The sequence below is a fragment of the Bos indicus genome, chromosome 1 (assembly GCF_029378745.1).
Source record: "Bos indicus isolate NIAB-ARS_2022 breed Sahiwal x Tharparkar chromosome 1, NIAB-ARS_B.indTharparkar_mat_pri_1.0, whole genome shotgun sequence".
Classification (NCBI taxonomy): Eukaryota; Metazoa; Chordata; class Mammalia; order Artiodactyla; family Bovidae; genus Bos; species Bos indicus.
The window spans coordinates 142854312-142881706 of record NC_091760.1 but is presented as its reverse complement, the minus strand read 5'-3'; the positions used below and the strand labels follow the sequence as shown (position 1 = coordinate 142881706).

General features: G+C 47.7%; 1 protein-coding gene and 1 long non-coding RNA gene across 4 annotated transcripts in view; one reads left to right on the top strand and one right to left on the bottom strand.

Annotated features, from left to right (window-relative positions):
* ABCG1 (ATP binding cassette subfamily G member 1) overlaps positions 1-14303 on the bottom strand; it is a 65583-nt gene extending 51280 nt beyond the window's left edge. Inside the window, exons 1-2 of one of the 2 annotated variants that reach the window (XM_019962980.2) lie at positions 14145-14303; positions 7237-7477 (exon numbers count right to left, since the gene is read on the bottom strand). In XM_019962980.2, the coding sequence (XP_019818539.2) occupies positions 7237-7477; positions 14145-14186 (283 nt within the window). In that variant the 5' untranslated portion in view covers positions 14187-14303. The remainder of the gene's footprint in view (positions 1-7236; positions 7478-14144) is intronic. The other variant, XM_019962989.2, reaches the window with a different exon arrangement.
* On the top strand, positions 13241-16326 carry LOC139184651 (uncharacterized). Of its 2 annotated transcripts, none has more exons than XR_011568205.1 (3): positions 13241-14025; positions 15009-15142; positions 15558-16326. It is a non-coding gene; the product is annotated as an uncharacterized lncRNA (long non-coding RNA). The 2 variants fall into 2 exon arrangements; XR_011568204.1 differs by lacking the exon at positions 13241-14025 and adding an exon at positions 14463-14687.
* Positions 16327-27395: the final 11069 nt, after the last annotated feature.

Below are 27395 nucleotides of genomic sequence, written 5' to 3'. Positions count from 1 at the left end.
GGCTCCAGCTTCATTCATCTCCTCTACCAGCCACATGCTTTTCATTCCCTCCTTTCCAGATAGCCCTGGAGCTTAAGGCACCTGATTTGTACATAGGCTTTTTTCCTCCCAGTATGTGAGCTCATTTCAAGACCAAGATAAATGCACATTTTTTTCAGAGTTTCGAAAAGCAGAACTTGGATCAACAAATGAACATTACTCGAGTTGAGATTTCAGCTCCACAGACGGAATTCTAAGAATGAGAGTTGCGCAAACATGGACCTGGTCAAGCTGGGAAGTGCCAGGCCTTGGTTGCTGTCAGGATGGAGCAAGAAAGATTGCTCCATGGGTGAGAGGTCAGAGGAGGAAGCTCCCAGGCTCCTTTGGGCTCCAAGATTCAGGCTCTAAATATAGGACTCCATTGGACATAATTGCAGTCTTGAGGTCAAGCACAAAGAAGACTAACATCAGACACAGCTGATGAAAAGTAAAACTAAGGGCTGTGGGTCAGGTCAAGTCCCGGCAGGCACACCCGCCTCCATCCTAGACTCTGAAAACTCTTCCTGATGCCTTTTTGCAAATTATGGGCAAAACCACCCAGTATTAGAGATACTTTATTCAAAGGTAAGTTTTCTATAGAGGTTTTGGAACTCCATCAGCGAAGGTTTTATAGAAGATGTACCTCCATCCTAAAAGCTCCTCGTTTTGTTCAGGTCAGTCTTACCAAATGTTTTTCATCTGACCCACGTGGTTGCCTTTGTTCCTTAAATAAGCAAATCTGTTCGTTCTAGAACTGAACTCAAAACAAGCAGGTGTGTGGTTACTAAACATTTTATTCTCCCAGTTTATACATAAAAGAAATGGTTTCATGTTCAGCAGAATGTCACCTTCGGTTATATCTTGGCCTTGATGGATTCAGTTCTGGTTTATACAAGAAGACGTTAGTTCCAGCATATGAAGTTTTAATGAGCATACTTGGGGGTGTTAAAGGAAGGCAGGAGGGTACCTACCCAGCAGGTGAAGATGAGCGTCACAAGAATGCACTCAGAAAGTGACACAGTGACACCAACCCCCCACTGAGCAGAGCACAGTCCTGCAAGGTGACACTGAAGAGACCAGATGGCTCCAGACCAGGCACACTCTTTAGAAAAATGGCAGTGTGTTAGTGGGTCTTGCCAACTGGAAGGTGACTGGGGTGGCCTGACATGGGCATGAAGGAAAAGAGAAGACCTCAAAGCCAGCGTCAGCAGGGTCACCTGTGCTATGTCTGTGGGGGCTGTTGAGCCTGATCAGACTACACAGGAATCATGCACCCCTGATTCCAGGTCCCTGTTAGTGATGGTTTGACCTCCATGAAGCATGCCCCAAGAGAGCTACAGAAAGGGTGCCTAGACCCTTTGGATGTTCAAGTTCTGCCTGTAAGCTAGCAAACTCTTACATGGTCACACTACATCCATCTGTCAGGAGAGTTGGCCCATCCTCTATAGTTTTTCAAAGCCTCTTTCAGAGCCTATAAGGCAGAGATTCAGAACTATTCCAGAAGACCTCATCATCAAAAGGGCCTGAGCCAGTGGCCTGACCCAGGGAGCCACAGAGAACCTGGAAACTGGCCCTGGAGGGGGCAGAGGAGTGCTCCAGCTGTCTCCATTCAACAAGGTGACCTGGGGTCATTGGGTTCCCCATGTCAACACCCCAGCATCAAGCAGGAAGCCCTCGTAAGCTAGGTCTAGGTTTGCTAAACTGCACCATAAGACCAGCCACAGCCTCAAAAACAAAGGCAGAGTATCAGAAGCATTTTCTTTGCTCCCCAAAGAAAGCTTCCCTTCGCATGACAGTTCCATAGAAGATGAAAGTAATTTATGTATGGCCGATTCATTCTTCTATACAGTAGAAACTAATACAGCATAGTAAAGCAACTATATTCCAATAAAAATTAATTTAAAAAAAGTAATTCATTCATGCTAGAGGAGCATAAACTTGCCTTCACACCTGAGGAGCCCACCTCCTAGAGCCCCCTCGCTGCTCTGGGATTTCTACAGTCCTCCTTTCACTGGCCTTCCTCCCCATCCATGTCCCCGCCAGTTGGATCAAATCACCCAGTGCTGGGATGGAATCCAGTCTCCCCCTTAATGGAATTGCTGAAAGGGATTTTAATGGCACCTTCTACTCATTTTAGCCAGCCTGTCATTGCAGGCCTTGTGAAATAGCCGTGGAAATTAAGAGAAAGCAAACCTGAATTTGAGAAGGGCATTCAAATGCATTTTTATGGCTCAGAAGCAAACCAATACAGATAATCTGATGTGGGGCTGCCCAGAATGTTTAACTCTATCCTGACGTTTGGCAAGGATGAGGCTAGAGGGTCTGGTTTCAGAGTAGGAGGTGCTGTCCCATTCCATCAGAGTGTTAGCATGTTGAGACCCCAACCGGGCTGAGGAAGAGGAAAGAAGACTCTCTAAAGCCCCAGCTAGGATTACTTTTGTTCTCAACCCACAGGTAATCTGGGGAGGTGTATTTCATTTCTAAGAATCAAGTCACCTGTTTGTGCAAAGCATGTCAGGCACACCAGCCTCACCTCCCTCAGGAGAGGACAGGACAGCCAAGCCTCTCCACAAGATTAAAAAACCTCTTTATGGGTCCCTGTGAAAGGCGGAGGTGACTGACATCCAGGCAGGCCTGTTAAAGGGAAAATAAATCAGAAGTAACAGTCAAGGCAACCCTTAGTGGTTTTGTAAAAAGGGTGAAGCACATTCATGCCATGTGGTCCTGTTGTCAGGTGCCCATGTTGGGGCCAGGGGCTTACTGGGTGTCTCGTCGGGTCCTAGTCTCAAAGCTCCCGTGCTTTTGTGTCCCACCTCCCCTGCTCCTGTGACCTGGGATATGTCTCCGAATCTCCTATACTCAGTGTATTAAAAGGACAGAATTGGCTTCTGAGTCACCTGAACCAAAGTGCTGCTTGAATTTTATAAATGGAAACGGCTTCCTTCTCTCTGGAAGGCAGACGACTCAAGAGTACCCACTACTCCATGTCATGGACAAGCTCTGAAAGCCAGAGAGTGCTGTCTGTGTGTAGAATTGCCTCTGCTCCACCTCAGCCTTTCATAATGTGGATTCTCTTCCTAACAGGGGTGCTGAGCTGCTGTCTAGCACAGGGAGCTCAGCTCAGTGCTCTGGGACAACCTGGAGGGCTGGGATGAGTGGGGGTGGGGAGGAGGTACAAGACGGAGGGGATTATATGTATACATATAGCTGATTCACTTCCTGGTACTGCAGAAAGTAACACAACATTGTAAAGCAATTATACTCCAATTAAAAAATAAAAAAAAAATTATGTATGTATATATATATATATGGAGTCCTAAATGTTACCAACAACAATGCAGTGCCTAGCTTCCACAAAGCAAAAGCTACTTTCAAATTTAAGTCACACTGGGGTGAGTGAGGACAATTAAACTAGATGTTCCCTTACTTCCCTCAACACAATAGTTCACGTGACTAGTTAACGTTATGATACCAAAGTCCAAATTGTTCCAAGTCATCTGTCCCATCAACTCCGGCTCCATGAGTGAATTCCTTGAGGTAAAGTCATTACCGTATGAGAAGTCAGTGAGATCCTCCCCAGGGGGGCACTCTTTTCTCCTGGGAATGGTTCCTTTCACAATTATGCTCTCTACTAGGAATCTATTACACGATCCACATTTTCCTCTAAAGACATCATTAATCATATAGTGCAAGTGTAACTACAATTGAAAATACAAGATGTTTTCTTAAAGGCCACAGTCAGTGCGGGGCAACCATCAAGCTCAAGAATTGTAAAGAACCAGTGCTGACATCGCCTTCTTAAACATGGCGTCACTCACATCCTTTCCACTAAGGGTTATGAAGCTTCTTTTTCCCATCTTCTTTAAAATAACTGTGTAGGAGCTTGTGATATTATTCTAACGCCGGTGACCGACTTTGCTACAGCATTTTGTTGAGTTAGTGTATAGCACCATGCTCTGGGATGGGGGTCGGGGGAGGCTTTCCTGGAGTTTACTTGAGTGGACTAGTGTCTGTGTGAGGGGAAGAAGCATGGACAGGAATCCAAGGCCGAGTGGAGGTGCTGGCTCTGACTTTGAGCGATCACCCCAGCCTTCAGGCTCCTGTGTCCATCACTCACTATACAACCAGGCAGTCCTGAAACACGTCACCCTCTCAACCCACCACTCTCATTTTCCTTTCAGAAACGCCTCTCCCCTCCTCGGTGCACTGCGTTCAGCCCCGCTGTGATCCTTATAGTGAGCTTGGCACATAACGTTGAATTTTAAAAAACAAACAATACAGACAGAAAAACAGAACATGGTAAGAGAAGAAAGCACAAAAGCTCCTGCCCCAACAGTCAGTTGCACTCGGCATGATGCCTGGCATCACACATCACACAGAGGTGATGCCAAATATAAAGCTGCCATCAAGAGAAAAGGGAGATACTGGCCAGCTGGATGAGCAGCAGCAGAGAGGGCCTCATGGGCACTAAGCCTGAAGAAGAGCACCGCTGCCCTGTGGCCACAGGGACCCTGGCACTCCGAAGCCCTGCACCAGGCGTGGCCTGGGCACCAAGCTGGGCCACAGAGTCTGAAACCACTGTCCAGCCTCTGGCCATCCCCGAAGCTGAGGCTCAGGGCAAGTCCTGCACATGCTGCTTCCTCTATATTTGGTGAGAAGGTGGACAAGTACCCCCCAGCCTCTGGGCGTGTGGGAGTGATAAACCACCAGGGCAACAAAAACAAAGGAAATGATGGAGTGCAGGGAAGGAGGGCAGGGCTGGGGGAAGTGAACACAGGTGCTTCAGAGGCCAAGGAGGAAGCCAGATGGAGAAGTCAGGCCTCGCTGCTTGAGAAACCAGCAACCCGGACACATCAGCCAGTCTTCCACTCTGGCCCTAACCATCTCTGACTCACAGGCAGGTCCCTGGGGCCCACACCCTACTCCTCCACCCAGGCCCTCATCCTGAGCCTACACAGAGGTTACTTCAGGGCAAGTGTCTACCCGGAAGCCACCTGGACAAGGCTTCCTAGTAGGCCACTGGCCATGGACCTTGGTGGCCTCTCCCTTGCTGATTAAGAGGCCATTTCCGTTGACAATCAGCATGACCAGTTCTCACAAGTAGAGACTATAGTGTGGGCAAGCCACACATCTGGCCAGGAAGTGATATTCTTCACCTGCCAGAGCCCCAAGTGAACACCTGCCAGGTTGGATTTCAAACCAACATTCTGCCTCCGTTTTCAAATGTTGGCATTTCTTCATTGCAAGTTGTCTCCATTTGAAATTTGAAAAATACCCATCTAAGCACTTCTAACATCATGATCACATTTCTAAGGCCACACATAACACGTGGACAGAAATCTGTTCGTGTCTCCCACAGGTTTGCCACCATTTATCTATAGAGACACATCAGGTCAAAACCTCACAATGTCCTCCTAGTCACTTAGTGCATTTTTTCAATAAAATCTTTGTTCAAGTGAAGAAGGAAAAAGCTGGAAATTTATGTTGAAATTTCAAGAGGCTCAAACAAATAGGCTCCTGAGCCTCTCACAGAATTTCTTTGTTAATGAAACAGGCTGGCACACCCTGAAAATATAAGTCTCAGATCACTCAGATACTATCAGCTGTTGATAGTATCTGTTTGGGATCTGTTCCTGGTTGTGGTAGCAGACACACAGTCATCCCACAGTCAAGCTGGCTCCAAAGTCCCAGGGATCTGTCAATCAAGGCTCTAAAACCATGGTTCCAAGGAATTCTGGGGTGCCACACCAACCATCTCAACAGATTCGTGTCAAAGTGGTAGGAAACAAAACGAAGGCAAGAGAGGGCAGAAAGATGAAAAGTTAAAAAAAAAAAAAAGTGAGTCTTGGTGGATCTTCTTAAAGGAAGAAGGATAGAGCCTAGATTAAGTTAAAAGGTTTAAACAATATAAACATTTAGAAGGTACCTGAATCACCTTGTTCCAAATTCCTCATGATTTTCCAGTTGTTTTAAATGGTTCATTAGAAACTAAAGACCATCGTTTCTGGGTGACATCTAAGATGTCCTCTCCCAGTCACCTCCCTCCCCTGCCTCCAAAGATGGACGTGGGTTGGGTACACAGAGCTGGGGTGAATGAGGAGTGAATTCCATGGGAAGAAGTCAGTCAGGCTTGAAAAAGAAATACCAACCCAGGGAGGCATCAACTCTACACTCTGAAAATCCAGAGCTAGCAAAGGAGTATCTCCATTGTGAAGAAAACTCAAAATATCATCAGTTGTCGATTCCCAACAACAAGCAAAAGGGCAGTGGCAAACTCCTGTGTGTGCGCGTTTCCCAAGATCTCTGAAGTCTCACCCGCTCCATCAGCTCTTCTGTGTTTATGGCTAGCCCACCAACACCCCCCTGAGTCAGTCCTTTCAAGATCTATAAACATATACAACTGGTTTCCAGAGAGGTTACCCTAGGTCAGTGGTTACTTTTCAATACTTCAAGCATGGGAGGAAACACCTGGTTTCCATTTTTCTCTGAAACTAAAAAAGTCCCATCTAGAAAGACTAACGTTAACAACATCCAATAAAGAGAACCCTCCGTGTTCAGACTGGAAGCCAGCACACAGGAAAGTTGGTCAAACTTTGTGATCATGTCAGAGATTAAGAACTACTGTGTGATTCACAGACACAGAAAGCAATCTTGTGGTTACCAGAGGGAGAAGGGGAGGGATAAATTAGGAGTTTGGGGTTAACAGATAAGACACCACCATGTATGAAATGGATAAACAACAAGGACCTATTGTATAGCATAGAGAATGCTATTCAATATCTTACGATAACCTTTAATGGAGAAGAAGCTATAAAAATATGCATATATATATATATATATATAAAACTGAATCACTTTTCTTTACACCTGAAACCAGCACAACATTGTAAATTAACTACACTTCAATTAAAAAGAGAAAAATAAAAACACTCAAGATGTCTCTTGAGTCATCTAATCTAATCTGTTCATACCATAGATAAGAAAAAAATCAGGCATAAAGCAATCAGACAGATTGGCCACAGCAGAGCCGGAGTGGAAAGAGACAGTCCCCCACCTTCCAGACCCAGATTTTTCCAAACCACCTGATGATTCCTTCAAGGTTCCGCCCACTGCCGAAGGCTCCTCCCACCGCCGAAGGCTCCTCCCACCGCCGAAGGCTCCTCCCACCGCCGAAGGCTCCTCCCACCGCCGAAGGCTCCCAGCAGTTCCGCTCCCTACCTTTCTTCCTCCACCAGGGGCCTTCTGGGACAGAGTAGGAGAGGTCCTTGAACTCAATGTTCACTGCCGCTCTCCGAGGCAGGGAGGAGAGGCGCTGGGCTTCTGTGAGATTGTTGTCCTCCTTCTTCAGATGTCCGTTCAGCAGCTCCTTCTCCACGGTGTCCCTGTCCCTGTTGCTGAAAACTACCTCGTCCACTGAGACGCACACTGACTTGGGCTCTGTCATCCCTGAAGAGCCGTTCTAAAGAGACAGGAAAGAAGCGTCGAGAGCGAGTGTAAGCTACATCACGACAAGGACCACAAAGACAGAACCGTCCATCAGAGTCATCTATCAACACTCCTCACCCTCCACCGCGCCTTCAGCAGCACAGGACGGATGCTCCTCTAGAGGAGTTCCCTCTCTCCAGCCTTCACTTCTTCTACCACTATAAATATGCTAAAGATAAACTATGAAACTGATCTACTGTCTTATTTAGGAATCATAACATCTAATCACAAAACCAAAATAAATACACCACTTGCCTCAAAGAACGAAACATCAGCCACCCTAAAAAATTATCTACTTACAGTCCACTTGTTAAAAAACCCAACAAAAATGCATGAGACTGCTAAGAAATGCACAGATGAAAACACTTTATGATGATCTCCTTCAGTACCTCCCTGGTGTAACCTCATACACATTTTTCAAGAGCAATGGTATCACTTGGACCCCTGGGAGTTGTTCTTTGTGTTTTCCTTATAAATTTTCCAACCACCCTACAACTCTCCTCTCTCACTGTATCTTCATAATAGCTCTGAAGTGTTAGAAAGCTTGATTTTTTTCTCTGTGATACAGACAAGGAAACTGAAGCACAGACTATTTTAAGGAACTCTACGATCAAGTGAGGGGCAGAAGGGATCCCAGAATATGAGTCATCCATAAAAATAGGTGCCTCTTCCACTGCATCACCAGGATACCTAATATGTAGCTCCATTGGCCTTTCAGGCTTCCACTGGGAGTCCACTGAACAGATGACCCAAGAACCAAAAGTATTTATGCAGAGAAAGGAATATCCTTTCTAATGGCTTGGCAATGCTGAGCAAATCAATATGCTTCAGGCACCTCCAAAACACAGAAGAACCCTGGGGTGGACAAATAATGTGCTGTGCTTTTTCTAGCTGTCTCTTGAATCAAGAGAGAACATTCCCCCATGCCAAAAGCGTAGGCCTCCAGTGACACACCTCCATACTGTTGAAGGCAGTCCTCCTGATCTAGTCTGATCTGGATGACCATCTTTGATAATTCAGGCCCTTCTGATGGCTGTACGCCTGGGTAGCCCCTGACATACTGCTGTTTGTTCTAAACAGGAATAATATCACACTGTTATTTTTCCATAGGTTTGTGGGGTATTTCTTTAAAGTTGATGGCTTTTTGATCGTTATTGTTTCTAATAAAAAATCTAAAACAAAACCAGAGGGTGGACCATCAATAAACATTCTTACAAACCCCAGCAACTCTAGTGACCCAAACAAGCCCTCTCCCCATTAGAATGACCTCTTGTGTGTACAGTGACTGCATCCTTAATGAGCTGACATTATTTCCATCATGGGATTTAAGGCCCCCCACAATATCAGAGGATGTGGAGGTTTCAGATCTTTAAAGCAGGAGTAAGGGGATGGGGAGATGTGACCACAGCGGTTTCTGGTTCTTACGATACTTGAAAATGTTGGTTTGCAGTTTAAGAAAAAGACGCATACACACACACACCTCCCAGGCATCTCTCACCTCTGGAAAGCTTAACTGCATCAGAACTTAGTTCATTGACTGTAACATTCTGTGGATAAAAATTAAACTGCAGAGTAAAACTCTTGACAAAATTAATCTTGCTTTGCTGCTGGCACCGAGCACGTGAAGTGCTTCAAACGCAAACATGAGTGGGTTCGTGCATCCCCCACACAGTCGGGTTTGTGTCAGCCTGACAATGGGCCTGCTCAGAGCGTGGGCTGTGGAGGAGCCCCTCCTGCGCCCAGGAGGGCGCTGCAGGGCTTCCGCATCCGCGCTGGCCCAGCGCCTTCAGTGATGCGCCCCCTTGAAGGAACAACAGAGACCCTGCCCCAGTTCTGCACGAGCTTGACTTTGACCCACCAGCGCGATGCTTACCTTCAACTCCAGCACACAGAGCAGCCCCAAATGCCATCCCTGTGCCACCTGTCTTGCCCTTCCGGGAACAGGAGCTTCTTTCCCGAGGTTATAACCCAGTTTGACTCCACAGGAGTCCTGGAAGCACCAGTCCTGGCTTTGGCCCGGTGTAGGGTAGTGGAGGAGAAGGAAATGGCAACCCCTTCGGGGCGGGGGTAGGGGGGTGGGGTGGTGGAAGGGCTTGAGGGGAGCGGCGGGGCTCAGCGGTAAAGAATCCTCCTGCAGTGCAGGAGAGGAAGGAAAAGGGGTTCTATCTCTGAGTCAGGCAGATCCCCTGGAGGGGGGCTTCGCAACCCACTCCAGTATTCTTGCCTGGAGAATCCCATGGACAGAGGAGCCTAGCGGGCTACAGTCATTGTCGCAAAAGGTCCCACGCGACTAAGCACGCACGCATGTGGTAGTGGAGAGACCAATGGTCAGGGCAGTTAGCTCCAGGTCTGGTCCCCAAAGTCTGTCCTCACCCCCCACCTTGAAAGGTGAGATGTCTGCATCGCGTCCTGAGGCTCTAAAGTCTGGGTGGCCAATCGCTTTGTGTTCAGTTAGGGACGGGGAGTTTCCAGCAGCCCCTCCCGAGAGCGTGGCCTCCTTCCCCCTCCTGCCAACGTGGACCATCCTGAGGAAGCCCAGGGACACGTCGGGTCTCGCAGTGCTGATGAAGCCCACACGACACGGAGATGAGCAGCCATTACTCCACCCTCCTCCTAACTGGAGCACATGCCAACCTGGAGTATGAGGAGGGTCTGACTTCCCCCTCTACACTTATCTACTCCCTCCCCCTCCCCCCCTCACTCTTAGCCCAGATAAAGCCCTGGGGATCAGCAGCCAGCCAGCCAGACACGCTCAGGGCCAAGACTGGGCCCCAAAGAATTTCAATACGAAGGGGCCAGGACTAGAAGGAAGACGCTACTGGGACCCGCAGGGGTCACCCAGTGCAGCGCGGGCCTGGGGGTGTGGGACACACGGTACTTCTGAGGAAATTGTGAGCTGGGCTTAGCAAGGGGAGGTGGGGGAGAGGTGCTGCTTCAGGACGGTCCCTGCGAGGGAACAGCAGGTGCGAAGGCTGGGCAGCAGGAGAGGGCGGAGCATCTGGAGACCGGAAATTCAGGGGCTGGAGCGCTGATGTGGGGTGGGGGGAAGCGCTTCTGGAACAAGATGGGACTAGAGAGGCTCACCGGGTCCACACGGTGGAGGGCTTGCCAAGCTTGCTAAGGGATTTGCACTCTATCTGGAAGTCTCTGCGGGGCCGCAGAGGGATGTCAAGGAGGAAGTAGCCAGCAGCCGAGTAGCTCAGCAGGGTGCCGGAGCCCTGGCGGCAGCGAGGTGGTGGGAGTGAGTGACCTCCACTAGCTGGGGACAGTGGGGAGGGAGACAGATGGACGGGCCGGTGGGACAAAGCTGGGTGAGTAAACTGATTTGGAACTGAAAGAGAGAAGCCAGAGGCCCGTACTTTCTATATAAAGTTTTGAATTATTATGCCTCCTGCGTGGTAGGTAAACGATTATGAACAATAGCGACTATTCATTCAGTAATGCACGACAATGTGCCCAATTACACTCCAGGCTGCATAGATTAGTCCCCTTCTGTCTCCATAGCTCGACAGGGGGTATACCCTTTTCCACTCCACTTCACAGAGCCTGAGGCCCCACGGCTAAGGAGAGGCTGAGCTGGGGGCCAGCTCCTGCAAGGTGCTCCCACAAGCAGCATCCCTAACCACGCCGGAATATTGCTTGGCTTTCTATAGGCAAATTGCAGTAGTCCCTAAGCCATCCTAGCCCCTGTCCATCACAGGCAAAGCCACAAGAGACTGGGGAAACTGTACAAGCCCACCTTCCAAAGCAACCAAAGGAATGCATACCATCACCCGTCATCTTTCCAACGGGTGTCCAATTAATAAAATCCTGCAATCCTGTCTGATGGGAGGTAGTGGCTGTCACTCCAAAATAGACCAGCTCTCTTCAAACACATCCTCTGAGGATGTAGGTTACAGTTAGCTTGTCCTTAGCCTTCGGAGCTCATTAAAAATGAAACAAATATATCTTCCCTCCCTATTCGTTCCCTTTCATTGTATGCTTCCCTATCGTACCAAAGCATTGTCTTTGCCCTCTCCCTCCACACAATTTGTGCTGCATAATAAAAGGTAAATAATAGCGAGTACATTCACAGGTGTTGAATGCCAAGGAGACCCATTTGGACTGTTTCTGCTTGCTGTTGGTAAGAATTTTTTCTTGACCGCTGATTTCCTTGCACATCGAGATACCTATTTAGCTGGGGAGGGTCTCTAACAGTCAGCAACCCCCACCCCCACCCCGGACCATAGTGACACTGGTTCACTCCCTTTACTCAGGGAAGCCTAGTTGGAGATAGAAACTTTTCAGCATCTTTTCACAGCATCATGGGAAGGAAAGGAAAGAGGAAGTCACAGGCTCCAGGTACTGGCATGCACTCTCGGCACTTCTCTCCCTGCTGCCAGCTACAGTGTCCACCTAGACGAGTGGACCCTGCATTTGGAGGGCAGACCCCCCCACACACACACACACACTGGAACCTTGAGCACACACAAAGAAGGAAAACTAGGTCCAGCACCCTCAAGAGCACTGCCTAAGGGAAAAGAACCCAAGTGTCAAGCCCTTAATTAAGCAAAGGCCAGGTGTCACTGATACGGTCACTCAGAGTGCCAACCTCATCGTCTCCAAAACCTGGCTTCCAACAGCTGCAAATGCCAATCCCATTGGGAGCCCTGCCCACCCCACCCAGCCCAGCTCAGGGACTAGCGAACACGGGTGGGTGATTTTCCCACCTCCAAGGCACCTTCTCTAGACTCACACCTGGCAGTCAGCCCTGGGCTGGACCCTAGAGGAAAGTTTAGGGCCCTGGGAATGTCTCTAGGGTTCTGTTTATGACTTGGGTTGAAATTTTAAATTTAAAAAAGGACAGGGTTTTCAGGGAGAATGATTTTCACATTAAAAAACATTCTCTGAAAAAAGTGAGCTCAGCCTCATGTGAAAGAAACACCTAAGTTCTGGTGCTGCCTCAAACCGTAAGGTAACATTCAGGAAATCTTGACAAAAACATCTCTACCTTAAAACATTCTGATTCACTATTGTCCCACAGGAATAAGCCACTTTTGCAGCTTTGAAAGGGCTTCAGGAGTTAGTTAGCAGGCACCTCCAAGACCTGAAACTTTCTTTACCCACAACTAACAACAATAATCTCCTTCATTTTCCATTCCCAGCATCATTCTGGAATCCCAAAGAAATGAACAAGTGCAAAATGAAAAATAGTCAAGTGTTACCCAAACATTCAACCAGATAAAAGCAAACGTCATGAGGGGGGTGCCTTTTTCATTTGGGCATCCCTCTCATATATAAGAAGCTAGGTCATAAAGGCGGAGTCCTTCCAGAGATGGGACCCGGCTTGTGGATCCCCCTGCCCCTGGCTCTTTCCTGCTCTGCGAACCTCCTCAATGTGTCCGCGGCCTCATTCTCTCGGTTTACACAAAATCATTATATAATGAGCTGGCGAGGGTGGGTATGTTCTACAGTAACCTGTTTGGAATCATAGGATGCAGTTGTCAGAGCAGAGCATGCGCAGAAACCCGGCTACGTTTTTTTTTTTTTTTTCTTTCGCTCAACGCAAGAGGTAACTGTCGGTCAAATCCTGCGGAGCCCTGCTGACTTCAAATACAGGATGCTAAAAATGAAATAAAGGCAAAGGGTGGGGAAGAAACCCGTGCGTGCTGTGCACGGTGGGGTTACAGCTCATGGGAAGTGACTAGCAGGATAGTAAACACACAGACAAAGGACAGAAGAGGGATGCATGGGGGGGTTGGTAGGGGGAGGGCGAGATGGCTTGGAATACGGAATACTTTATTCTATCTGTACTTTAGATGACCTGAAATCAGTCCAGAAGTACCTCACTGCACTGCCGGTGTGCTGGGAATAGAAACCAAAGGCCCTGGGATGGGTGAGACAACAGTTAGTTTGTTTTTCTTTTTTCTAGTGTGAGTTTATGTTTTAAAGGAGTAAGAGGAGACTCCTGACCATCTATAGAAACAGCATTTACTGTAAGTGTCTAGCAAAGAATTCGCCTGCACTCGGTGGTCCCTCTACGGAGCTGGCACCCTTGGGAAGAGTGAGATGAGCGCCTTTGTCCCCACCCCAGTCTCTCCCCAGGGTAGAGAAATGTGACCCAGGGTAGCCCCTCACCTGCCTCCCCCTAACTCCGCCCGCCGCCCCATCCGGAGCAGGTCTGGGAGAGGCTGTCCCCGGGGGCGAAGGGGCAGCCCAGGCTCTCGACCATCTCTCTCTTTTGTTCCCCTAGACAGTGCCAGCGCTCCGGAGAGCAGCGCAAGAAGCGCCGGATCCTCAGGCTCCCGCCACGCGCGCGGGCAGACGGATGGGACCCCCTTTCCCTCTGGCCCAGGCTGCCGCCCCGCCCCAGTATGCTATGGGTCCCCAGGCCGGACACCCTGAGGCGGACGAGGTCAAGGCCATCTGTCCAGTTATGGGACCTCCTCCTTCCCTTCCTCCATCCCCTGGCCATCCGCCTTCCCCGCGTCCTCGGCTGCAAGCAGCATCCTGAGGCGTCAGGTGGCCAGGGCCCGGGGAGAGGTGAGTCGGGCGTCCCCCCCGGGGCTCACGGGCAGGTGTCAGGGTGCGGGTCTTTGTGCGTTTCTTATTCTCCCGGAGAACAGAACCCAGCCCCGGGGGCAAAGGATGCGCTCACTCACCATGGCGGTGCCGACCGAGAAAGTGGCCATCAGACAGGCCATGCCCCGGGGGCGGCGGCGGCGGCGGCGGCAGGGACAAGGCTGCGGGCGGCGGGGACGGGCGGCGGGCACGAGGCTGCGCTCGCACCGGCTCGGCTGCTACGCGCCGCGCGGGCTCGGGCTCCAGCTCTACAGCTCTGGGGCCCCGGCCCCGCCCACGACTCGCCCACTCCGGCCCCGCCCTCTACCAGCGATTGGCCGGCGCGCGGGGGCGGGGCGGAGCCGACAGGTGCGCGTGCTCTTGTTTTGCTTCTGCGGGGGCGCGGGTGGCCCAGTTCTTCGCGTCTCGGCTCCGCTGGCTGCCTGAGCGGCTGGCCCGGCAGGTGCCGAGGATCCTCCCCGGACCCCGAGTCTTCCAGTTCCAAAACTCGCGGGGGCTGGGCCAGAGACCCTGGGCCCCCAACTGTCAGCGGGGGGTCCCCGTCAGGACTGCCACCTCACAGACTGTAGTGCTGTGCCGGGAGGAAGAGCGGCAGAGTTCGTCTTGGGAGGGAGAGTGGAAGGGTAAAGGAACTTCTCTCTCTCTCTCTTTTTTTTCCCGTTGTTGGGCACCTCTCTGCCAGGTAGGAGCATGAGAACTAAAGAAGAGGAGATGGCCGCTCCAATACCCGCCCCCCGTTACAGCTCTGTATCTGGGGCACCAGCCCCTGCATACTGAGGCAGCACATTCACTCATTCACCCAACATTGCTGGGTGCCAGATGCAGAGTTAAGGCCTGGGTAACAAAAGGGTGCTAGGTGAAGATGCCCAGGCCTCTGTCCTTCCCCAGCGCCCCAACTCCCACCTTAACAAAAAACCAAAAACTTTTTTTTTTTTTAATTTTAGATGTAGTGTTCCCAGTACCTGGCCCACAGCTGTGTTCATGTAAATGCATAAGGAGAGAAACCTCAGACACCCTCTCATGTGGCCCCAGACGGGAGTATCAGATGGCCTGGCTTCTGCTAAGACCCTTATTATATGTAAGTGGAACCATTTCCTGGTAACTATGGTGATAAGACATTTCTTACTCCCAATCTCAGAAGCTAATACTTTTATTCAGTGGTTTGCATGTCGGGACCACAGGTAGGAATGCATCCCTCCTCACCTCCAGCACACCTGGGTCACCCCTCCCCACTTTTCCTTGGGTTGGTGAAGCCCCTGCTTTTCTCATGGGGAGAGGGAGCGTGGCTTTTCACACCAGGCAGGGGGGGCTTCACACCTGAGGTCTCATGACCATAGGCAAAATCGCCCCTCGAATCAAAGGATGGAGGGAAAGGCAGTGTAATGTATGAGTTCAAGGGCGAGAGGGCCCTGCTTTTGTCTGCATCGTTCGCTTGAATGGTTCTCGCACCACCTTTATTCTGTTGTTAAGAAATCTGAGTGTTGTATCTCTAGGTGCCACTCGTTCTCTACTTGCCGGGCCCACCAGGCTGTGTGGTGCCTTGAACATGCTGAGCAAGGAGGCCAATGAACTCCCAATGTTCTGGAAAGAGGTTTCAGATTCACAAGCCTGTCTATGAGAACTGAGACCCAAAGGTAGGGATGGAGGTGCCCCATCTCTGAGACCTGGGATTTGTGGGCATCCCTGAAGCCCACCACTTGCCCCAGGGCCAAATGGAACACAAAACAGGGGCGAAAGACACAGCAGAACGCGACCATGGAGGAACTCTCCATGAGAATCCACTGGACCGTGCTGTGCAGCCAGGACAAGTGACAGTGTGGTCCTGCTGCCCTGGCGTGTATTCTCTGCCTGAGACTCACTCTCCTCACTGCTGGATATGTGCTTGGAACATCCTTCTGGAACTGCCCCTGCCCCCAGCTCTACACCTGCTGATTCGGCCAGTGATTGGTCAGGTACTGGAAGTGTAAGGCTCTGCTCGCCGAGCTCCTGGGAATAGCCAGGGGGACATGTGGAGCCTGAGGATGAAGCCAGAGAGGGAAGACAGTGGTAAAGTGGGTCCTTGCTGGCTTTTCCGTTACAGGCCATGGAGAGCTCCACTTACACATCTGTACATGGGGATAACAATCATCTCAGCCACGTGGGAAATAATGTGTGCTCCACTGCTCATGGACACATAGCCAGCGATTCTAATCCTTACTAATGTTATCCTTCTTGTGCCAAATTTGGGAATAAGCAAATGGTGAATAAAGTCAGTCAGATCTGTGACGTGGCTATTGGGACTTCTTTGGCTGTAAGTGACAGAATGCCCTCTCCAACTGGCTCAGGGTATTTCACTGTCTTAGGTAACAGGAAGACTCAGGGTGCACTGGTTTCAGGCTTCAGCCCTTGATCCCAAGCTCTGTCCATGGCTTTGCTTTCTGTCTGCTGGCTTTCCACTATGGGAGGCTGTCACCACATTGCCCTCCCAGTAACAAGCCTGCATCCCATCACTGTGACCAAAACCAAATCAGGTCCACTCTTCCATCATTAAGCATAGCCAAGCTGCTGACACTGGAATGTGAGGCAGGAAAGTGTAGCCTTAAATGCAGGGCACCAAGCCAGGAATGGGGAGACAAGCCTCAGATCCACTTCCACCGGCTCTTTGATTTTGGGATTTTTTAAAGGGAAAGAACAAAGAAGCTTGGGTTAATTATCATCTGTGACAGCTCTGAGTCATGGTATCAGGAGGTAGGAGGTCTCTGGTGGTCCATGGCTCAGGGCGTGGACCTGAGAATATCTTGCCCTGGAGAAGCAACCTGGGTACATATATTAATGATGAATCTATGTGCTGTGCTTAGTCACTCAGTCTTTGCAACCCCATGGACTCTAGCCCATCAGGCTCCTCTGTCCATGTGATTTTCCAGGCAAGAACACTGGAGTGGATTGCCATGCCCTCCTCATAATGGAGTGGGTCTCCGTGCCCTCCTCCAGGGGATCTTCCCAACCCAGGGATCCAAATTTGGTATGTTTTATACTTGCTCTGTGAGATTAACATATTTTGTAAATATTAATTAATAATTCTTTGCCTAAGTTAGAGGAACTCTTATTGTGTAGTTTAAGGGACACCCTGCCAGAAGCACACTGGTGCCACTCAGGCCTCAGGTCTCTCTCCTGGCCCTGGCCTTTCAGAATCAGTCCTGCAGTTGTCCCACCCTGGAGACTATGTATATATCTGCAGTTGCACCCCCTTCCAAACCATCTCATCCCTGATGCTATGCCTCCTTATAATCCGTGCATCACCTAATTAATTCACTATTGATTGTGTTTCCTGTCTGCCACACTGCTCAAGAATATAAGCCCCATGTGGGCAGGAATATCCACCCACTTATGGATCATCAGCCCCAGGAGCAGTGTCCAAGCTCATGAGCTATTCAGTCAATACCTCCCACCCCCCGTCCCTCTGGATCCTCCACGCTGGTTGTTCCCAGTGTGCATGAAGTGCCCAGAGTGGAAATGTGCATGCCTGTCAGTGTTCCACCAGGGGGGCTTCTCCCCCATTTGGTGCCCACCATTGCCCAGATGGGCTTTCCTGGTGGCTCAGTGGTAATGAATCTGCCTGCAATGCAGGAGATATGGGTTTGATCCCTGGGTCAGGAAGATCTACTGGAGAAGGAAATGACACCCCACTCCAGTATTCTTGCCTGGGAAATCCCATGGACAGTGGAACCTGGAGGGCTACAGTCCATGGGGTTACAAGGTTGAGCATGACTGAGCAACTAAATCACCACCACCACCACTATTGACTGGAGTAAAACAAACAAAAAAACCTATGACAGAAGGCCGACCCCCCACCTCCTTAGTTCCTCTCATCATGTTGACACCTGCTTTGCAGCAATGTGAAAGCTTATGGGATTTCTTTCCCCAAAGCCTCAACCGAGCTTGACTTTGGAGGTGTGGTGTAGGAAAGCATTTGTTTGCTTGCTTACTCTTTACAACCCAAGCTCTGACTCTGAAGGTAAAGTTATCAGACAAATAAAAGCAGAATCTGGTGCCTCAGCAACCACTAGGAAGGGTGGGGCTTGCCCCTTCCTCAGACTGGCGGGGATGGGAGACATAGTGGGGCCTTTGGGAGGCAGGGATGGTCTGGGGAACCCTGCCCTGTAGTACCCCCAGGCCCACAATATAGCAGGTATTGGTCACTGGAGGCGTCCCGAGGGGAGACTTGCCCTTGGCTGGGCTGGAGACCTGCTTTCAGGTCATGGCCCCTGACCTCTTGGCCTCTGTGGTCCTTCCACTCATGTTGGCAGAGTCATCGGACCCCTTCTACTTCTGTTCACACCACCTCCATTGCTTCCACTTTTAAAAAGGAGGAGAAAGAGAGAAAGAGACAGCGAGAAGAGGTGAGAGGGAAGAAGGAAGACAGGAAAGAAGGAAGTGGAAAGGGGAAGAGAGAAAGAGCCTTGAGTGGGAGAATAGGAGTCTTAGCCTTTGATGGAAAGGGTGGACAGGGGAGCAGATGAGCAGACAGACGCACAGACAGAGGCTGCCTGGGAGGATGACAGGCTAAGCCACACACCAAATGGGAACTCTATAATTGGTGTACTTTTAAGAAACATTGTTTTCCTGTCTATGGTTTGTTTGATTCCTATTTTACTAGCCGTCTTGACTCCCCCAAGGTTCCCAGTGGCTCAGTGGTAAAGAATCCACCTGCCAACGCAGGAGATATGGGTTCCATCTCTGGGCCAGGAAGATCCCCTGGAGAAAGAAATGGCAACCCACTCCACTATTCTTGCCTGGAGAATCCCATGGACAGAGGAGCCTTGTGGGCTACAGTTCATGGGGTCACAAAGAGTTGGACGCGACTAAACAGCAACAGCCTAACTTCCCCAGCATCTGTCTCGATCCAGATGCCCCCCCATCACATGTGAGCATCAGCCCAGCTCCAGAGAGGGGCCCTGCCATCCCCCGCCTGCCACAGGTGATAGCAGGGGCGGGGCACCACTGAGAGTGTGGTGCAGGTGGAGAGAGGGAGAAAAGAGCCCAGATGGTAAGAGGGAAGGTGGAGGTGAGTGAATGAGAGAAGGAACAAGGCAGGTAAGTATTTTATAAGCTAAGTTAGCAAGAGGCAAGGTAACCATTGCAAGCACAATATTTGTTTTCTCTCATTAACATGGAACACAGAGTGGTGGGAAAGATACAGGAGACCAGCTATTTCTACAAATGAAGAAAGAGGAAATAGCATCTGGCAATGAGATGACCTTCACAGCTGAAAATTAGGAGAGAAGTCTCAGAGGCAGACATCAGAAAACTATTGGAGGCCTCCTTCCCCCACAGATATAGAAGCATGTCCCCCCATAAAAGATGCCAGCTGGGGAGTAGATGGAACCCCCCAGGCCACGGGGCACCCACTTTTCTTCTGGAAAACTGCTCTCCCCAACTCCATGTACTCAATCCAAGACAACCTCCACCCAGAGCCATCAGATCATTCCATCTAATGGTTTGAAAAGTACAGTAACATGTGTTACCCTCTGAGATGCTCGGAACAGCCCTGCAGGGTCAGAGCGCAGGTGCCATCACAGGAACATGTGTGCATTTGATTCCCAAGCCCCAGGAGCAGAACAAGTCAGGCCTGCTGGAACACAGAGTAACTTTCCACGGCTCCGAAGACCACAGCTCCAGTCCACTGTGCTCAGCACCCAGGCCACCCAGCAGAAGTCCTCATGCCTCCTGGAGACACCTGAACTCTCCTGGGATCTGCCCACCACCTTTCCTCTCCCCAGGCCTGGGAAATGTTTCCTCCACCTCCTGCCTCTCCCCTCTGGAGACTCAGCTCTATTCCTTCCCCTCTGGGAAGACCTGACTGTCACTTTGCTGAACCCTGGCTTTTGAAAGCAGAAGTCTGGTTAGGGAGATTATCTTCTGTACACTTGGAAACCTTCAGGGCAGAGCCTTGCAACTCAAAAGTCCCTAAGGCAAGAGAGAATCAATCTAAATTTTTTTTTTTTTAAATCTTGGCTACTTTTTAAGGGAAAGGAAGCGGGGAAAGCTCCAGCAGGGAAATTAGTGTCAGAGATTATCTCAGCAAATTATTTCCTGCTGCAGAAAATAAGGGGATGGAGACTGCACGAGGTTTGAAACCTGCCTGAGACCAAGATGCCGAGGCAAGAACCCAGCTCTCCTAACTCCTGATGAGCACCTTTTCCACTTTTTTACAGCTGCTAAGCATTTGATACAAAGAGCCGATTCATTGGAAAAGTCTCCGATGCTGGGAAATATTGAAGGCAAGAGGAGAAGGGGATGGCAGAGGATGAAATGGTTAGATAGCATCACTGACTCAATGGACATGAATTTGAGCAAACTCCAGGAGATAGGGAAGGACAGGGAAGCCTGGCGTGCTGCAGTCTATGGGATCGTGAAGAGTCTGAAACTACTGAGCAACTGAACAACTATAACAACATTTGCTGAGACTACGTCAAACCTATTTCTAAATGGCAGAGAACTAGCTACAAGTCCAAGTGCAGTCTTTTAAAAGTCACAGGCAGACTAGAGGGGAAATGGAATAGACATGCTTTTCTCTATGCCTCGCCCCAGTACAACTAAAAGCTCTGGACATAATACAAAACAGACCTGAGGAGACTGTGGAAGGTGGAGTGGACAAGGCAGGGTGGCCAGGACCTGGGGACCGAAAGCAACACATGGTGCTGAGGTCTCCGGGGTTTCTTTTCACTGCGTGGATCCCAGACGCTCTGCTGAAGAAACCAGCAAACCAGAAGTGGCAATTGGCACAAATGAAAAAGGTCCCACAAAATACTACTCTGTCTAGCCACAGGGATGGAAAGAGAGCTGCCTGGCAGGATGGAAAATCTGTAGACAACTACCGCTCTGTTCCTGCAGAATCCATGCAGTAAACTCCGCACACTACCCACACCAGCAAAGATGAAAGGGGAGCCTAGATTTTCACTCTCCCCAGGCTGTCATGAAGCACCCAAACCTGCCTCATCCCCCATCAAAACTGTATCAGAGAAGGCCAGACAGGGAGTCTGGGACCCTTTCTCTTCCTTCCCTTCCTCGCTGGAGTGGTGGCAGAGGAGACACAGTGGAATGAGCCCTCGCAGCACCAATCAGTGGTAATGAGAACATGATCCAAACCACACGTGGAAAGTGTGTGGGGAGCAGTAATGAAGTTCACCTGTCCCAGCCAGGGAGGTGTGGGTAGTGACCAGTAGAGGGTCAGGATTCCAGTCCTTCCCAGCAGTAACGAGAAATCCCACCCTTGAGTGAGGGGTTCTCTGCTCACAAAGAGTGAGCAGAGAACCTAGAATTCTACCCTCACAGGCAGAATGAGGTAGCGCTCCTCTTCCCTTCCCTGCCTAGTGATGTCAAAAGAAGTCAGCTAAAACAGAAGGCTTAAATAATATCTAGCATCTTGTAACATTACACTGAAAATATCTAGGTTTCCATAAAAAATCATTCATCATCCAAGAATCAAGAGAAGCAAAATTTAAATGGGAAAAAAGGCCAATCAATAGATGCCAAAACCAAGATTAAAAAAAAGTTACAATTACCCAACAAAGATATAAAATCAGCCATCATAAAAATGCTTTAGTGAGCATTTGGGAACACACTTGAAAGAAATTGAAAAATAGAAACTCTCAACAGAGAAGTAGAAGATGTAAAGAAGAATAAAATGGAAATTGTAAAACAACAAAAAAATGCAATAACCAAAATGAAATAGTCAGTGGACAGTCTCAACAGCAGAATAAAGGGGAAAAAGAAAGAATTAATGAAATAGAACTATAAAAATCACCCAATTTGAACAATGCAGACAAAACGTGCATGTATGATAAGTTGCTTTAGTCATGTTTGACCCTGTGCAACCCTATGGACTGTAGCCCACCAGGCTCCTCTATCCATGGGATTCTTTAGGCAAGAATTCTGGAATGTGATATCATGCCCTACTCCAGGGAATCTTCCCAACACAGGGATCAAATCTGCATATCCTGCAATGCAGGCAGATTCTTTATTGCTGAGCCACCAGGGAAGCGCAACACAAAGAAAATAAGCTGTACAAAAATTAAGAGCCACTGTGGACTTCACTGCTGGCTCAGATGGTAAAGAATCTGCCTGTAATGCGGGAGTCACGAGTTTGATCCCTGGGTCTGGAATATCCCCTGGAGAAGGGAATGGCTACTCACTCCAGTATTCTTGCCTAGAGAATCCCCTGGACAGAAGTGACTGTTGGGCTATAGTCCACGGGGTCGCAAAGAGTCAGACACAACTGAGCAACTCACACTTTCAGTGGCTAAGAATCCCCTGCAAATACAGAGGGCGCTGGTTCCATCCCTGGTCCAAGGAGATTCCATACAATTCACAGAGCAACTAAGAACACACACCACAGCTACTGAAGCCCTCAACCTAGAGCCCATGCTCCGAAACAAGAGAAGCCACTACAGCAAGCAGGAGTAGCCCCAGCTCACCGCAACTAGAGAGCGCCCGCCAGCAACAAAGACTGAAAGCAATCAAAAATAAATAAATTAATTAATTAAATTATTTTAAGAAGGTGAGGAAACATTGTATTGCTATGATAAATGGGCCAATCCAGCATGAAAGCATAGCAGTTCTAAGTATGTATGAACCAAATAGAAGAGCTATAAAGTTTGTAAAGCAAGAACTGATAGAGCTGAAAAGAGAAGAGATAAACCCACCATTACAGGTGGACAATTCCGCATCTCTCTCTGTCTCTCCTTAATTGCTAGAACAATTAGATAGAAAATCAGCAAGTATATCCATGTTCTCAGCAACACCACTGGCCTATGAAATCCAATCAATATTTATAGAACACCCCACCTGACATCAGGAGACTACACATTCTTTCCAAATGTTCATAGAACATAGACCAAGACAGATTCTATCCTGGGCCATCAGACAAACCTCAACAAATTTAAAAGAATTGAAATTATACTGAGTGTTTTCTCTGACCCAAATGAAACTTTTCAAATCAATAATCTAACCTCCCACCTCAGAAATGTAGAAAAAGAGCTAAATAAGTCAAAAGAAAACAGTAAACGTAAAAGCAGAAATCAATCAAATTAAAAATAGAAGAACATTAAAGAAAGTCAATGAAACACAAAGCTGGTTCTTAGAAGTGATCAATGAAATCGACAAAACTCTAGCAAGACTGGTAAAGGGAAAAAAGAGAGAGAGAGAGAACACAGATTACCAATATTAAAGATGGAGCAGGGATACCATTACAGACCCTGCAAACATCCAGAGGACAATAAGGGAACAGTACAAATAACTCTAAACACATAATTTTCACAACTTAGATGAAACAGGCCAATTCCTCAAAAAACTACAATTCACTGAATGTAAAATAGGTTATTTGAGTAGCCCTATAACTATTAAGAGAGCTTCCCTGGAGGCTCAGTGGTAAAGAATCTGCCCACCAATTCAGGAGAGGCGGGTTGGATCCCTGGATCAAGAGGATCCCTTGGAGGAGGAAATGACAATCCACTCTAGTATTCGTACCTGAAAAATCCCATGGATAGGGGAACCTGGTGGGCTATAGTTGACAGGGTGGCAAAGAGTCAGACACAAACCAAATGACTGAGGACACACAACAACACTGCACCCTGGGGCTGAAAAAGGGTCGGACAAGACATAGCGACTAACAACAGCTATTAAAGGAATTAGATTCATAATTTTAAAACACCAAGTAAAGAATTCTTTGGGTCCAGATGGTTTATAAAGGAATACTTCCCAATTCATTTAATTTGCTAGTGTTATCCTGGCACCAGATAATGATAGCATGAAAAAAAGGATACTGCAAACCAATATCCCTCATGAATACAGATGCAAAAATCCTTAACAAAATGGTAACAAATAGAATTCAGCAATACATTTTAAACCTTACATACTGTGTTCAAGTGGATGTTATTCTAGGCAGGCCAGGCTGGTTCAATATTTGAAAGTTATTTAATGGAGTGAACCATATTAACAGATTAAAGAAGAAAAATCACACAATCATGCCATTTAATGCAGAGAAAAAAAACTGCTTGGCAAAATTTTACACTGCTTCATGATTAAAAAAAAAAAAAAAACTTTCAGTAAAATAGGAATAGAGAACAACTTCCTCCACTTGATAAAGCCCATCTACTAGAAAACTTCAGCTAACAGTGAAAGACTGAATGCTCTCTCTTTTTTTTTTAACTTTACAATATTGTATTGGTTTTGCCATATATCAACATGAATCCATCACAGGTATACATGTGTTCCCCATCCTGAACCCTCCTCCCTCCTCCCTCTCTGTACCATCCCTCTGGGTCATCGCAGTGTACCAGCCCCAAGCATCCAGTAGCCAGGACATGGAAGCAACCTAGATGTCCATCAGCAGATGAATGGATAAGAAAGCTGTGGTACATATACACAATGGAGTATTACTCAGCCATTAAAAAGAATACATTTGAATCAGTTCTAATGAGATGGATGAAACTGGAGCCTATTATACAGAGTGAAGTCAGCCAGAAAGAAAAATACCAATACAGTATACTAACACATATATATGGAATTTAGAAAGATGGTAACAATAACCCTGTATACGAGACAGCAAAAGAGACACTGATGTATAGAACAGTCTTTTGCTTTCATTTTAAGATCAAGAATAAAGTAAAGATATTTCCCTTCACCACTCTTATTCAACACAGCGCTGGAAATTCTAGCCACCGTGGTAAAGTAAAAGGAAATGAGGCACAAAGATTGGAAAGGAAGAAATAAAACTGTCCCTTTCACCAAACAACACCAAAAATCAACAGAAACGCTCTTAGAACATTAAGTGAGATAAGCAAGGTTGAGGAGATAAGATAAACGCACAAAAATAAAATTTATTTCTACATCCTCAGTTCAGTTCAGTTCAGTCACTCAGTCGTGTCCGACTCTTTGCGACCCCATGAATCGCAGCACGCCAGGCCTCCCTGTCCATCACCAACTCCCGGAGTTCACTCAGACTCACGTCCATCCAGTCAGTGATGCCATCTGTCGTCCCCTTCTCCTCCTGCCCCCAATCCCTCCCAGCATCAGAGTCTTTTCCAATGAGTCAACTCTTCCCATGAGGTGGCCAAAGTACTAGAGTTTCAGCTTTAGCATCATTCCTTCCAAAGAAATCCCAGGGCTAAGCTCCTTCAGAATGGACTGGTTGGATCTCCTTGCAGTCCAAGGGACTCTCAAGAGTCTTCTCCAACACCAGTTCAAAAGCATCAATTCTTCGGCGCTCAGCCTTCTTCACAGTCCAACTTTCACGTCCATACATGACCACAGGAAAAACCATAGCCTTGACTAGACGAACCTTTGTTGGCAAAGTAATGTCTCTGCATTTGAATATGCTATCTAGGTTGGTCATAACTTTCCTTCCAAAGAGTAAGCGTCTTTTAATTTCATGGCTGCAGCCACCATCTGCAGTGATTTCGGAGCCCAAACAAATAAAGTCTGACACTGTTTCGACTGTTTCCCCATCTATTTCCCATGAAGTGATGGGACCAGATGCCATCCTAGCAATCAACCTATGGGCAATGATATTAAAAATAGCAAGTAGTTTACAATTGTTCAAACAAAAGCAAATACTTAGATACAGACCTAACATACACATGTATAGGACTTACTACTAAAAACTACAAAATGATGATGGAAGATAATCAAAGAAAATCCTCTTTTTCTTTCCTTTTCTTTAATTAAAGTTATTTTTAATAGAGGGTAATTGCTTTACAGTACTGTGTTGATTTCTGCCATACATTAGCATGAATCAGTCCTATGTACACATATGTCTCGTCCCTCTTGAACCTCCCTCGCACTTCCCACCCCATCGCACCCGTTTAGGTTGTCACAGAGGGCTGGATTTGAGCTCCCTGCATACAGCAAATTCCCACTGGCTACCTATTTAACACATGGAAATGTATACTTTTCCATGCTGCTCTCTCAATTCGTCCCACCCTCTCCTTCCTGCCCTGTGTCCACAAGTATGTTCTCTATGTCTGCATCTCCATTGCAACCTGGAGAGACAGCCTATGTTCATGGATTGGAAGACTTAGCAAAGTAAAGATGTCAGTTATTCCCGGATCAAATACAGGTTTAATGCAATTCCTATCAAAATCTCAGCAACATTTTTTTATAGATTAAAATAAGTATAGTCTAAATTTTTGGAAAGGCAAAGGGATTAGAATACTTAAACCATTGTTATGAAGGAAGAATAAAGTAGGGGAAATTGTTCTACCTGATTTCAAGACTAATTTTAGCTACAGGAATTAAGACTGTTTCTGGTAAAGGGAGAGACACAAAGATCAATGGAAGCCAAAAGGGAAACCTGGAATTGGATGCACACAACAATGCCCAAGTGATTTTAAGGCAGGTTCAAAGCACTTCACTTCAGGAAAGATCTTTTTCAACAAATGGTGCTGAAGCAATTGGACATCCATAGTCAGAAAGAAAAAGAAACTGGGTCTAAATCTCATGCCTTATGTAAAAATTAACTCAAAATCGTTGTTGTTGTTCAGTGGCTAAGTCATGTTTTCAGTGGGTAAGTTGTTTTTATAGACAATTACAGCCCCATCAGGCAGGTGCTGGATGGACTGTGGATTTTCTGAACACATCTCAGCTGCCCTGTTGTTCAGTCGCTAAGTCATGTTTAACTCTTTGTGACCCCATGGACTGCAGCACATCAGGCTTCCCTGTCCTTCACCAACTCCCAGAGCTTGCGCAAACTCATGTCCATTGAGTTGGTGATGCCATCCAACCATCTCATCCTGTGTTACCCCCTTCTCCCCTACCCTCAATCTTTTCCTGCATCAGGGTCTTTTCCAATGAGTCAGCTCTTCACATCAGATGGCCAAAGTACTGGATCTTCAGCTTCAGCATCAGTCCTTCCAATGAATATTTAGGGTTGATTTCCTTTAGGATTTGATCTCCTTGCAGTCCAAGTGACTCTCAAGAGTCTTCTCCAGCATCACAATTCAAAAGCATCAATTCTTCAGCACTCAGCCTTCTTTATGGTCCAACTCTTACCCTCTTCCAACAATGCAAGAGATGACTCTATGCAAGAACATCACCAAATGATCAATACTGAAATCTGATTGATTACATTCCTTCCAGCCAAAGATGAAGAAGCTCTATACACTCAGCATAAACAAGATCTGGAGCTGACTGTGGCTCAGGTCATTAGCTCCTTAGTGCAAATTCAAAAGGGACCATAGATTTAAATATAAAACAATAAATCTTTTAGGAAAAAAGTGGGAGAAAATCTTGGATCCAGGGCCAGGCCAGGAGATTTAAAAAACGAAAAGTATAAATGCATGAAATGAAATGTG